This window comes from Electrophorus electricus, chromosome 10 (assembly GCF_013358815.1).
Source record: "Electrophorus electricus isolate fEleEle1 chromosome 10, fEleEle1.pri, whole genome shotgun sequence".
NCBI classification, from domain to species: Eukaryota; Metazoa; Chordata; class Actinopteri; order Gymnotiformes; family Gymnotidae; genus Electrophorus; species Electrophorus electricus.
The window spans coordinates 10,913,933-10,928,675 of record NC_049544.1 but is presented as its reverse complement, the minus strand read 5'-3'; the positions used below and the strand labels follow the sequence as shown (position 1 = coordinate 10,928,675).

General features: G+C 40.9%; 1 protein-coding gene across 12 annotated transcripts in view; it reads right to left on the bottom strand.

The window, feature by feature from the left end:
* The window catches only part of ptprub (protein tyrosine phosphatase receptor type Ub), a 137,367-nt gene that overhangs the window by 51,638 nt on the left and 70,986 nt on the right, over nucleotides 1-14,743 (bottom strand). For all 12 annotated transcript variants that reach the window (XM_035530547.1, XM_035530546.1, XM_035530552.1 and 9 more), the window contains exons 3-6: nucleotides 14,405-14,676; nucleotides 6,819-6,894; nucleotides 2,879-2,994; nucleotides 1,127-1,301 (exon numbers count right to left, since the gene is read on the bottom strand). In XM_035530547.1, coding sequence (XP_035386440.1) covers nucleotides 1,127-1,301; nucleotides 2,879-2,994; nucleotides 6,819-6,894; nucleotides 14,405-14,676 — 639 coding nt within the window. The remainder of the gene's footprint in view (nucleotides 1-1,126; nucleotides 1,302-2,878; nucleotides 2,995-6,818; nucleotides 6,895-14,404; nucleotides 14,677-14,743) is intronic.

Below are 14,743 nucleotides of genomic sequence, written 5' to 3'. Positions count from 1 at the left end.
TGGTGTAACACCTCCTTCATTTGAGAAAACCACTTAAGAGCTTTATGGATGTATTGTAATAATGCAATACATCCAAGTCCAACTAATGCTAAAACATTCTTTTTCTACTCTAGAATACTGCTGTACTCCAGGCCATAATGAAGGACTACCAAAGAGGAAGGGCCTTTATCATCACTCCTCTGTTTGAGCAAGAACACCACCCAGCCCTTGATTAGATGCTTAAGATTCAAAGAAAATGGGTCAATAAAATTAGGCCTAGCTAATAAATGGGATCCTCGAATAAAACTAATTTCAGCTTCTCAAAGATCTAGTTAACCTTCAGCTTCCATTCTCTTGTACAATCAGTTGAATTGCAGCAAACTCTGGAATGAATTGGCGAAGCCAACCCTCTAAGCCACAAAACAATCACCCACACTTTCTTGGAGCTTGGCACTGGATAGTGCTGAATAACCAACACCTTACTCACACCATTCCAATCAACTCAAACATAGGACTTCAGATAGGACCAAGCAACACACACTTCCATAATCAGTTAAACGGTCTACAAAAGTAGTCTACATTTTTACTTTTTTATATACTTTCTTTTACACTTTTTTCAACTATTCAGTTAATTAGATTATCACATGAATTGCCATTAAATAATTGAGCCATTGCAGCACAAAACTATATTTGTGACTTTTTTAGTTAACATTGCTTGACATTGTTTGATGTACTTTAGGTAAAATATAGCAATAAAAACAATAATAATATAAATATTATTAGTATTTTTTTTTGCTTAAATGAATAACATAAGGTAAGTCTAAGTAAAGCATATTTTAGCATTTTAATGTAAAAGGTTATACAAATTCAAAAAGAAACTAAAATAACTGAAAAATTACATAATTAAAAAAAGTTAAATAAGTCATGCTCGCCAAACTAAATGTAAATTCAGGTTTCACATAGGAATTAAATATTATACCTTTCATATAGCTGAAATGGAGCATGGAGGTATATTAATCTAATAGTCACCTTCTTATCAACAAAAATGTATTCACCTTTAAAGATGAAGCAAAAATATATTTAGTTATTTTTGGCTTAAGACTGCCATAAAAACCAAGGCATGCTCAGATAAACAAATGTGCTTTACCTTTGACAATAAGTTCAGCAAAGTTTGAGACCCCTGAGCCTCTGGAGGACTGGGTGACGCAGCGATACAGGTCCTGCTCTGGCCTCTGGACATCCTCCAGCTGGAAGGACACAGTAAAGCGATTGCGGCCCAGGTGCTTGGCTGATGCACCAGAGGACACCTCACCATTATGCCTCTAGAGTGGACAGAGAGGACGAGGAAACAGCTTGTAACCCAACCACAGCACACATTCAGCCTGGCACTGTCATTTCCAAATTTATATTAACATTGAATATCCTGCATTAATTCTCCATCAGCTAACACAACAGCTATAACAGGAAAAGGGAGAAAGAAAAAAACCTAAACTAAATAGTCCCCCAACAAGTTTAAATGACTCAATAAAATGTTGACCATATTACCCGACAGGAAAATTTAATGCATGGTGAGACATTGGTAATTATAGGGGAATGGTATGATTATGGTGAGGCATGACCTGAGTGAACATTTTAAAGCAAATTAGAAAAAGCATTAGTTTTAGATTCAGTCAGGCCTTACTCAAGTTAATATCTGACTGGCAAACCATTTCATGTTCCATGGATGACAAAAACTTCTTCATGCAATTCATGCAATTACTTGTTTTTTTTTAGTGGAAGAATAACTTATCTTCAGAGACAGAGTTGGAGGGGGGTAAAGGAAGTAGGCCCTATAAAACAATATGTACTATTTGCAAGACAGAATCTGATGGTGAGCAAAATGAAAGGAACTGAAGAGTGAAGCAAATGAAAGAACTTTGCAAGAGAATCAAATGCACAGAATGGCCACGTGGGGCTTGGTGAGATAACAAACATCTCTTAGAAAAACAGACCTAACAAAAGCAGCCCTTTCACTGCAATTCACATAATTAAACTGTGGTTTGAGTGTGAAGAGCAGCCTTCCACATTGTCAACACATTCCACTTTTCCATCTATAATTGATGAGCAGCTTGGAACACACACCTCTGTTCATAAGCAGATCACAGTGTTTGTTTATTTCAGGGATGGGATTTTTTCGGCTTTCTCTAGCTGCAGAGTACACAGAACTGAGGCCTGGACCTTCCTAAACAAAGATACACTAAGACAGGCAATATTTATGGTCACTGCAACTGCCAAATCGAGACTCACATAAAACAAAGGAACTGCAATTAGCAGGCCTTGTGGGCTCAGTTCTGGCTTTCTTTGTTTTAGCTTACAATCACACCGATCATTGAGTTAGCAGCCATGAGGCAGGGTAGACAGTGCGCACACGCACACAATCTGGACTAATTACCACACAAGCAACAGAAGGAGTCCTTTGTCTGGCAGGAGTCAGCATGGTTTTCATAATGAGAGCAAAAATATAAACTAAGTTGCAACTGGTACCCAGCCAAGAAAAAACAAAAAAACAAACAAATTAAATAAAATGCCAGTGATGATGTAATTATATATTTCCCCCTGCATTTGGTCAGGCTTCAGAGACCTTAAGAATATTCATTGTTGTAGGTGACTGTCACACCACAGCAGTATGTCCAGTGCTTGTCCTTGAGATATGAAAGTCATACATTTGACTTAATTTTTCCACTGCTTCTAGGTCCTTCCTGCCTTCACTGTTGGACATGCAGTGCATGTTATGTTATGTGTTATGTGTAATGTTATGTTATGTAAGTCAAACCAAAGACTCCAGTGCTACACTTACAGCATTGTTGTTTATAAGCAAGAGCTGCTGTATTTCAGCTTCCTGTGCTGACTCTGTGCTCACCTCCAGTAAAAATTTCTCTGCCTCTGATGCCCGTCCTGCTGCCACACACTGGAAAGTGGCGTTCTGTCCAGCGTTGACCTCCACGTCCCCCAGGCGAGAAAAGTGCGGAGCTTTATCTAAAGGAGAGCAAGAGGGCAGTGAAGAGCTTAGGACAATTTGATTGGTGGCAACTGTACACTTGCCTGCCAGTGCATTGCCAAACCTTTGCACAGGAAGACACAAAGCTGGTGGATACCAAGAGTGGCATTTTGGCCCTTGGCTGGTTCATCCAAGTCCAGCCCTTTTTTCAACTTCCTACTTATACAACCTACTACTATTTTTTGGACTTCATTAAGTAAGCACTGAATAGCAATAAATCTTCATATGGATAGTTCTGACTGACCTAGAGAATTGGGAGAAAGTATGAAATATTGCTTTTGAAATCAAGCTTCAAAAATCCTTCACGGCTCTCAGCTGAACTCAACAAATTCTGTTATAAATGAACCATTAGACATGGAATTGTGAACATAAATGAACAACTGTTCATCTGTAAACTGAGGTCTGTTCATACTGAATTTGTGGTACATCTGAAGATTAATGATAATACAAGTTTTACTTTGGTAAATGTTAAAGAATATGATATGCTTGCAGAGTTTCTCTATCAGTAAAAGCGATTCCACAGGCTATGGGAAGTAGCCACACATGGGACTGGCTTTCACACAGTGCTCTGCCCACCAATCTCAGAATCAACTGCCTTGGGCAACTGCAGCTACTGAATACAGTCTTGGTGTACATGCATGGGAGGTGTGTTAAATCGATTGGTCAGGGCAACTGGCTGGTGATACAGGGGAGATACAAAAGAAATCCAGCCTAGTTGATGTACTGCCATCCACTGGTTGTTGCATTCTGGCAGCAAAAGATGATTTGGCAAATTTGCTTGTACAAACAGGCAGATAATGTGGAACGTGGCTGTGACATTGGGAACTGGAGGCTAGCCTGATGCCCTGTGGACACGTTGATCTATTATGACCAATCTCTATTTTATGTGCCTTCATTTGCTTGCAAAATGTACACAAAAGCAAAAAGAAGAAATATCCTGAAGAGAGGAAGAAAGAGGAAGAAAAAGTGTTCTTCACCTCTTACATTCATAAAGCACCTTAGAGGAGGACAAGTGTTAAGGACAGGGAATGAGGTGAATGAGACTAAGATCAGTCTCTCTGAGATACACATTCAATATTTGCCCTAGTCCACTTCTGAAATATGTTTAAATATGTATGTTTGTGCCCTGCAGCCCATTCGCATAATAAACATTGTATTCAGCTGCAGGACTTGAAAAGAAAAAAGTTGGTTCAAGAGGGGTCATCAGAAATGCCGCACGTGCTGTCGCACCTTCTCCAAAAACATGGCCTGATTTCATTCTGTGCTTTTTATTGCCTTCCTTCCCATTCATGCCAAATGTTGATTTCTACAGCCTGGCACCATCCCATTCTACAATGCCCCCATGTCCTGATGAGTCTTAATTATTTAATGGTCACAGTGGGGCTCATATGATGCCATCTGCTGCCCACAAAATAGCAGGGGCAAGGAGGCGGGTGACAGGGCGCTGAGGTGCAAGCCATTACCACGAAGAGCTTCACTGATCTGGTGTTTCACTTGCTTAGAACTGGACTTTATTGCCGCCTAAGATCAGTTTGCTGGGTATGTTTAAATATGAATAAATATCAGTGTGATTTAATGAAGCTGTAAAAGCACTGGGGTGCCCCTTGGAAGCTATGAGCAGGCCTGTTTACTCCAAGGCAACAGCACATCTCCCTGAAGGGCCACATATTCAGCTCCAAATAAGCAGCCTCAACAGGGACTCTTCAGCAATGTGTACAGTGTAGTCATTAAGTAATTGTAGTGAGAGTATTTGTTGCCTTGTTTCTACATTCCAGCACACTGCATCAGAAGCACTGACTGCGAGGTTAAAAGCACAGAATGTCAACTCTAATTTGAAAGCATTTACATCAATGCTGGGTGAAACATTTATTCATAGCTCCTACATGTTGGCAACTGGAAATGGTGTGCTGTTGCAGCATTAGATAATGCATAAGAGGGCTATTTGTATCTGGGGTCTTTTGCTACTGTTTCTCAACACAAAGACTAAAGAAATATAATTGCCCGCTAAACACTGTGAGTCTGGAAATACTCAGAATAAGTCAACCAGAGACAGTCATAATCAGCTTTTTGGAAATAAGGTTTTATACTGGTGAAATCAATCACTTGACCTGAACCCCACAGAGTACACATTCCACATAGTCAGGACAAGACTGGAAAAAAAAAACTTGAAAGGAGCAGGAAATGAAATAGGCCTCTGGTGGTGTCTATAAGTCACAGGCTTAAGGCAGCCATTGACTGCAAAGGATTTCCAACCAAGTAATAAATGTGACAATTTCAGTTAAGATTATGTTACGATTACTTATGGTACCCTGTAATGGGGAGATTATGTAAAAAAGAGCTGTGATTGCCATTCATGTTGAGTAAGACCACTGAATTAATAGTTCTCAAAAAAAAAAAAAAAAAAAAATCAAATGTAGGTAGCCTCAGCTCTAATACAACAATAAAAAAAGCAAAATCTGGATACCAAATCCATCCTGGCTAAATAACTACATTTCGGATAAGGGGAAAACAGTGTTAATCTAATTTTTCACAAAACTATTCCCTTAAAGCTAACATTCTGCACACATATCCAATGTTTCAGTTTCAAGTATACTGGAGTACATATACAAGGCAACAAAAATTGTCACTGTCCAATTCTTTATAGACTTCAACAGGTTTTGCGGAAGTAATGAGTCTTTGTCGAATTAACTACTAATGTTCATTTGAACAAAATGACTTGATTGCCCGTTAACTTCCAGCAACAACCAGAAGGCATGTAAATGAGGGATGCAATATTACCTTCTTTCTTTGCATAGTCTACTTTAAGGCCGATGTTAAAGTGTAAATCCATAAACACTCAAATGTACTAATAGAGCTATCCTGCAACTTTGACAGTGTATTTCCCTACCATGGAATGTTCTGCTGACTTACAGACCAACAGACTTCTCCCCATGGCCATACTGCATCTATCAGCTCTGTATATGAAGCTTCTCTGGCCCTTATGAAGGGGACACATCACACAATTATTTTATAGTGCTGTCTCACTGCTGAGATCGTCCTCTGTATGATCTTCTAGGACCAGCATACTTCCATAGTCCACTTCCCACAGTGTAACAGCAGGGTGCACACCCCTGCTTCCTAGATCTAGGGCTACTCCATAGTTATAAAAATGCTTCCTTGTGATATTTATATTGCTAGACCTTGCAATATACTGTGCAATATACTGAAACACACCAGTTAAGCCTATGATGTCAATACTGGCCTGTGCTATTTTGACATGATTTAGATTTGTTGCATTTCATGAATTACAGATCAGCCCCCCTAACAAAACAGTCACGGATTGGATAAAACTGATCAGGATACTCTCAGGACACAAACGTCTGATTTGCAGTATTTTTAAGATATTAGCATTTCAAGGGCCAGTTTTGCTTTAATAAAAGCCCTACCTAGAACCCAAGCAGAATAAAATTGCAGGTGCCCTGCCTATACAGGCTAACAGTGCTAAGAGGCTGCATGGTGAAGTACAGCGCAGAGCAGAAAGAAAAGTGTTTGTGGGGTACTTAGAAAAGCACATAAAAGCATGGATCCCTTTATTCCTGCTAAACATGCTTGTATTCGAGTGAAGCTGAAAGCCAGGAGAACTGCACGAAGGCTTCAGCTTTCAGGTGGCATCCGGTGAGAAAGAAGAGTGCATCTCTTCATCTCAGAGAGACAGTCCAGCTGTGCTCTGCATATCTACAATTGTACCTCAGTAAAAGGAGAGATCTGCAAATCTGCTCCAAGAATCTCCCCTCACACTGTGCACGGTGCCTAGGATACTCACAGCATGGGTAGTTCAGCACCAGAATGTCATCAACAGCAATATAACCCCATCGGTCTACCGTCGCCTCCAGCAAGACCTGAACCAAGAGAAAAGAAGTGCATAGCAATCTCTTACACTCATCAGTGATTAAAATCAAATTCACATTAAATCAGCACAGGAGACGTTCTGCAGGGTGACAACACTCATTACTTTATTGGTCAAATCAGCCTTCATGTTGTTTATTGCAATCATTATTAATTAACTGTTAATTATTCTTGTTACTTTGTTAACTGTACAGGTAGAATTTGCTAATTGGTTTGTGTTTAGCACCTTAATTAAAATGTAGCCAGGGCAAAAACAAAAACAAACAATCCAACAAACCAAAAAAATAAATAAATAAATAAATCCACACCAGCCTTTATCTGTGCACTGTATACAACTAAACCCTAACCCTTCATACAGTGAGGCAGTCTCAGAAAGGAGGAGGAAATAAAGGCCCCTAAGGCCTGAAAGAAATAAAGAAATAATGGCTTCATCAGAAAAGCGGGATCTGCAGTATGACGCATTGTACTCATTCAGCTCGCGGCACACAAGAACACACATTCGCTCGTAATGAGTGAAAGGGACACACATCTCCAGGGACCTGGCCGAGGTGCCACGCTATCCAGACCCGCTACATGAAGGTCGGCCTCTGCAGAGCAATGAAATCAAATCGATATTGCACATACGACAGGGATGATGAGATGTTATTACAGATGGGCATGGGGGGGCTATTGTTTCCTCTCCCAGCACTAAACTGTGAGGCTGTCCACACTCACCAGCAGAGTTATTGTTTCTCATAATCCTTGCCACTGAAAAACAATCTTTTTGCTGTTTACTGTCTGCCAGCTGAGCAAAAGCTCACAGTCATTTTAACACCGTTATTCTGACACCTTCTAGTCAGCCAGAATGATCTTGAACAGAGAAAACCGAAAAATATTGCTCACAAGATAGTGTTGAACAGAGAAACAGCATTCCCAACAGATTGTCCTAGCTGATCATCTGAAGCAATGCAATGAATTAGGCCAAAATGAGGAAAGTGTATTCCAAATTCCTGTCAGTCTCTATATATGGCAGAGGACATCTGGTCCTGTCCTGATTTTCCCTGCACCGGGTTAGACATGTTCAAGCTGGGCCCAGCAGGAAGCCCTGCTCTCATCACGGATCTGCAGGACAGCATCCCCTGAGCATGCCCTGACCCGTGCCTGGACCAACACAGAACCAAGAGATCTGATTGGTTTTCAGAAAGATGACAAGAAATGCAGGAAGGAGGCAGAAAAGGAGAATGGAAAGTGGAGAAGAGAGGGGACTGCCAGGTCTACCCGGCCAGAGAGACAGCCAATGCTGGAGAAGGCTCAGAAAGCCAGTTTTAATCTCCTGCTGAAGGAAGTGTTCTGTTCCCAGACTGCGCTAGAGCCAGATCTGCACACTGATGCAATGTTTTGCTATGGGAGGAGTACCTCAACATGCATGGCTTAAACTTCTTGAATTCCACATCTGAACCACAGGCTCTAGATGACACAGTTTGCCATGTAAATGAATGCATGTCTGTGTGCATGTATCTGTGTTCAGTAGGCAATGAAAACAGTGGCCTACACATATGAAGATAATTAATCAGAAAAGCCAATCAGAAAAATAATTTATGCATAACTGAGACACATTTTCAATCAAGTTGAGGTACTTGACTCAAGCTTGACAGTGAGCTAGTCTTTAATTGCCTCTTACAATACATTATCAGCTTCTAAAGAGAGTGGTATCTTTTTTTTTTTAAAAAACAAACAAACAAACACACAAGTATATCCCAGTAATTAGGTTATTAAAGTGTCCTCTCTTTTGTTTCAGTAGAATACACAGGAATTAATGCCTGACACATAACAATTAATGCCAGACATAATACATAAGCCATGAATCCCAATAACATTTCTTCATGCTTCATGCACAAAGCTGTATTTTTACGTACATTTATCGCTTTGCTCCCCTGCCTGGTTCATCGTTCTGGTAAATCAGCAGTTGTGAGGGAGATTTAAATTGAGAAAATGGATCCTAGAACAATCCCAGATGCTGCCTGACAGGGCATCTGTGCTGGAGAGGCCACTGAAGAAAGGGGAGAGGCTTGGCTTGGTGGACCAGGTACACAGAGGCTGAGAGCTGTGCCGGCCAGAGAAGTGCCAGGGAGTGCGCTGAGACTGTGTGGTAATGAAGCACCCTGTAGAAGGGCTTACATCGCTGGGGATTATAGTAGCTTCCAAAAAGACTTTTTTAACTGCACCACTGTAAATTGGCCCGTCAATTCTAGCCTTCCCGCTTCCTCCCAGACACTTTGTCTCTCTGCAGAGCAGCCACAGAGAGAAACACTCATGCCATGAAGAAACACCAGTAAGTTAAGATGGCTGTTATGTTGTGCGCGTGTGAAAGACAGACAGTCAGACAGACAGAGATTGTTTAGACCATACTTGTGAATTACTTCAGCACAGAGGAGAGAAGCCAGAGTGAGAGTGATGAGAGAAGAAGGAAAAGAAGTATGAGGTGTTACTTCAAGAGAGAAACAGGTGCAAAAAAGAAACTTTTATCTCCTACTACACTGTCACCCCAAATATATACACATTACAGTATACAAGAAGGCAAGCAGAGATAGAAAGAGAAGGGAGACAACAGAGGAAAGAGAATTAGAAGGAGGCGGGAGGACTATGTCTGATAGTGTCCACATGTCAGGCAGGTGAAGCAAACAAGCCAGAAGGACCAGCAGCAGATGTACTGTGAAGAAGAGAGAGACATATCTGGAAGTCTGCTGATCTTGGCTTTCACTCACCTGGCCCATGGCCCACATTTACCCAGTATTTTAAAGAGTAAAGAGTGCAGGTCCAGGTAAAGCAGTCAATTATGGCCTAAAAGGTCCTCATTTAGAAAGATACTTTCAACTCAAGGATTAGCTGTCACTACCTCTGTGTCGATAATTGATATAGTTCATGTTGATTAATTGTAAGTATCTCAACTTACCACACTTTATTCCTTGATGCAGAAATTCTGACATATTTGTTTATAACCATAAACTCTGCCCACTGATTTGAGACCACCATGCTTATAAATGCAGGCTGTACACTAAGTCAGTAAAATGCATGAAGAGATCCATATTTACCATGTGTTTCATAGTGTAAGCCGGGTTTCCACATTCTGTGATAGCTATGATCAAAGTTTTTAAAATGAAGTGTATACCAATTCAGGCTGGTACCATAACGGTAAACAAAAGCTGTAAATATCCATGATGTTTAAGCACATCTTGTAGCTGATACAAGATTTAAATTCTGGAAATTAAAGATTAGTTAAAATTGCATTAGTGACTAATTGTCATTATGATTATGATTGGTATTTAGCATCTATTTGAGTGTCAGGGATTAATATGACTGGAGGTGAAATTTAATTCTGTATGGTATTCTGAGTACTTTTATGAATACAGACATAGAAGACTCAGCTGCATATTTTAAATAAGGAACAATGATGCAAAATGATACAATGAATGATGCTTTATCAACAAAACATCAAGTTTTAATTCACTTGCTGAATCTCTCAGACAGTATTTCATTAATCTACATTTTAATGCATAAATTAAGCTGATCTCCTAAACAGCTTTACTTTTACATTCCGCTTTTATATTGTGGTACATTTATTCATTCCCATCATTAACATAGTCAGTCAGTCATGTCCAGAATGAATATAGTTAGAGCAGAGAAAGAAATGAGCACAGCAGGCATGTAAGAAACCAACTCTTTGGCAGTCTTGGCGGGCCTGATAACATCTTTAATATTTGATAACAAGGTTCCTCCGATCTCTCACACCTTCACCAATACCAGCAGAAATAGAGAACTGTGCATAGCAGACAAGCAAGATTTCAAATAAAATATTTCAAGCGCTCAAGGTGATTGCTCTCTCTCTTTCACTTCCTCTCTCTCTCATTTCTCTGTATCTTCTCTTCTCTAATTTTTCACTTGCCCCACCCTGTCGTCTTGATGTTCTCATATGCAGAGATCGGAGGAAATATGACATAACCTATCACATAAATATGGATGGCCATCTTATCACCACAGACACTGAGACCTATCACATTCAACTCCTTAATGCACCACAGAGTCAAAAGCTTTTCAATCTGGTCCAAGATTCATGATCCTTTGTATTTGTGCATAACCATTAACTTATTAAAATGAGATGTAGTGGATTCAGTTTATGGCTTGGAAAGAAAAGTAAAACCCTTGGCACTACACTTACAATACTTTTTTAACAAGAAACTTTAGAGAATTTTATGAAATGAGGAAGAGAGATTTAAAAAAATCTTGATAAAACATTAATTATGCTGGTGATAAGTGAAAATAAAGTGAAAATAGTAAAGTGTTTAATAATAAGACTATGAACTAGTGTGCTGCCCTGTGGATTTCATCTCATGTAGACGTGTATGGGGAGATGGTAAGAGGTGCCTGTCATCCATATGTCCTCCTCTATATGAGACATGCTGATCACCTGCAGGCTTCCTGACATGCTCCCACTGTCACTTTTCTCATTTGCTCTTGACAGCAGTAGACCTCTTTATCCCAAACCATCACTTCAGACCCATGGGGAAGGGGGGATATCTACATTAATGCAGCACAGCCATCTGTGAAAGCTGAACATACAGGGCTCCTCTACTGCTGTTTCATTCTTCAGCTGGTGAGACCTGGTGCATTATAGCAGTAGATGGCCATCCGGGACCTTAGCTTAACTCTTCGTTCTGCATGGCTTTTGTGGTATGTTTCATTTTTGTCCTTTCTCTCCCTTTCCCTTTCTCTTTCTTTCTCTCTCTCTCTCTCTCTCTCTCTCTCTTTCTCTCTCTCTCTCTCTCACATGCACACATGCACACACACACACACACACACACACACACACACGTTCAGTTCTGAACCAGAGTCTTTCTCTCCCTCTCCCTCTTATAAGTAGGAGGCTGTTAAACAAAGTCCAACTATAGTGAGAGACAGGGAGCACAGGCTCAGAGCAAAAAGAGAGAGCTGAACCAGGAGGACAAAAGGACAGGGAAACATGAAGAAAGCATAGAAAGAAAGAAAGAAAGAAAGAAAGAAAGAAAGAAAGAAAGAAAGAAAGAAAGAAAGAAAGAAATGAAATGGAAACTGGGGCCCCACAGTGAGAGCTCAGCTAATTAGATTTTTCTCCTTCCTTCCTGCCGACAGCACTGTACAATGGATCTGGCTATCGACTGCTACAATATCCAGATTTTTTTCTTTGGAACTCTCCTTCATCTTTGGTGGTAGGCAGAGCACTTTCAAGTAGGAGTCACCTACACACTAGTACAACCTTTTCACTTGCATCAAATACGTGTTTGCTCACACACAACTACACTTGGGCCTCAACAGAGGATCAGTAAATATACAGCACAAACATGCCACCTCACAAATACATTAATCACAATCACACACACACGCACGCACGCACGCATGCACACACAAATGCAAATTCAATGTGTTTCTTTAGGTTGATAATAGTTCTATTGCAAAATATCAACTAAGTATGAATAAATTAAGCAACATGCACTCACAGACACTGAAAAAAGTGACAGTGATAGAACTGCACAGAGACAGAGAGAGGAAGAGATCAAAAAAGAAAGAACAGAAAGACAATTACACATAAAACACAACTCCTTGGGATTTCTGAAGCCTGCTTTTTGTTATTACATAGAACCCTATCAGATATAGTATAAAAACACCCTTTTCAAAAGCATAACTGAAAAGTCATGGGGATTTTTGTTAGCTTTCATCACATCTTTAATACCAAGACCATGCCTTCTGCAGACACTGCTGCAGCCTCACTCTCTAAAAACATTCTGACTGAGTAGGGGTATTCCTGTTTAAATGCAGCTGCATATCCCACCCTTTACACCCATTGAGCTCTGTGTACAACATTTCTTTAATGGTGTTACACTGCTTTTGACAGGTGAGATAAAAGAATTCACTATTGCATAGGACTGAAACACAGCCATGCTCTGGATATGCGGGCTTTCACCCCAGCCCACCATCATGAGCTGGTATCCATCAGTGAGACTGAAGACGAGATAAAATGCATTGGGCCAATCGCATCTTCGATGACAGGCATCATTGACCCACAACCTATCATGCACAGCTGCGTGATGTGCAAATCTCTCACACCTTGCCCACACATTGTGGTTTAGCAACTCACACATTCAGTGGTTTAATGAGGAAGCAGCGAGAACAAGGACCAAAGGTCTGCCAACAGACTGATGTATGGCAAAAAAAAAGATTCATCCAACATCTATCACAAGGGGAAAATCCAAACGATCACATAGCAGCGTATTGCTTTATTGAATACTTTTTTTTGTAGTGTGTTTATGTGCATTTGGTGCTGCTGTCAGTCAGTGTTTGTGGGAAAGGTATGTGTCCTTCTGCAGCAGAGTGCTGCTCACTAATTTGCTTCCTGCATCTCCCCACCTTTCACTTCTGTGGCTTGATGAGCGGACTATTATTTACAAATGAAGGTCATATCTTTTCACCGGCATATGGAAGTTAATTAAGTTGGGGGAGGGGGGATTTACAGTTCTTGATAAAACACACACCACTCAACCTAATTGCTTTCTGACAGCTGTGCGGAGTTTGCAAAAAGGAGAAATTGAATTTATGAACGAAGCCCCACACTGGCTGTCTGTGTCCTCGTGTGGCCTACAAGACACTGCCAGTGTGGCAACCACAGGCACCAGTCAAACAGGGCATAGGAAGTAGGACATACGCTGTGAGATGTAGAAGTTTTATAAACATGCTTTACCTTGATAGCCAGGACTGCATGTGTGGATAGAGAAGGCAGCTCCTATGGAACTTAAATGAGTGAGTATATGAGTGTGTGAGGAGGGAGGTGTTATTAAATAAATAGCACATAGGGGCTATTACATTCACATTCTAGCTGTTTGTTTATTCTGTTTTTGCAACACTTGTATAAATTAATGGATTTTAGAACAAACAGCCTGAGAGACAGACTGCTATAGAAATGAGAGCTGTTGATATATCTGTTGGTTGCTAACTCTCATAATTCATGCCTATGTGTTCGGACCTCCTAAATATTTTCTGAATATAAGCATCCCAAGCCCTCAATTCATCTAGTATAGATCCCAGGCCTGTCCAGCCCCTGTAGCATTAACCTACATGCAGGCTGAGAGCAATGGTAATTAAACAAAGTCAGGCGTATGATTAATAAAAGGGGTCACCCAGACACTGCTGTGCAATGCTTGGATCGACCGCAAGGATGACATCCTAATATTCAGCCAGTAGTGGAACTCTAATTAGACTCCATGGTATTTACCACTGCCACGGATCAGCAAAACTAGTTTGGTAGGTTTCCAGCACTGTTGCCACATCGACCTCTCAGTGGCAGTGTATATCTGTACTTCAGTGAGCCACAGTCAAAATTATTATCTCTATTAATTTCAAGGCTCTTTATGAATTTCTAGTTTGAATTTTAAGGCCATGTGTCAGGTCTGAAGAGTATGAAGCCAAGGCTTCCTCCATGACCCATGGACCACTTACCTGATACTCATTGGGCCAGAAGGTGCTGACTGCCAACTCCACCTGGTGCCACTGTCGCCCTTGTGTGCCTGAGACATTCCACACAGGGATGCCCAGGGGCCCACCGTTCACCCGCACATATGCCCGCAGCGTCCCGGGGCTGTGGCCATCCCGGCTGTACAGGAAGTAACTGAACTGGACGCAGTGTGTGTCGTTCTCGCTGAGTGCCTGCAGAAGCAGCTGTGCCCTCTGGCCTGCGGCATGCTGGGAAGAGTTCACCATCATGTAGGAGCCTGAAGAAACAAGGTACAGCATGCCATGGTAAGTTTGAATAAACAGCAATGGTGACAAGACTCATAA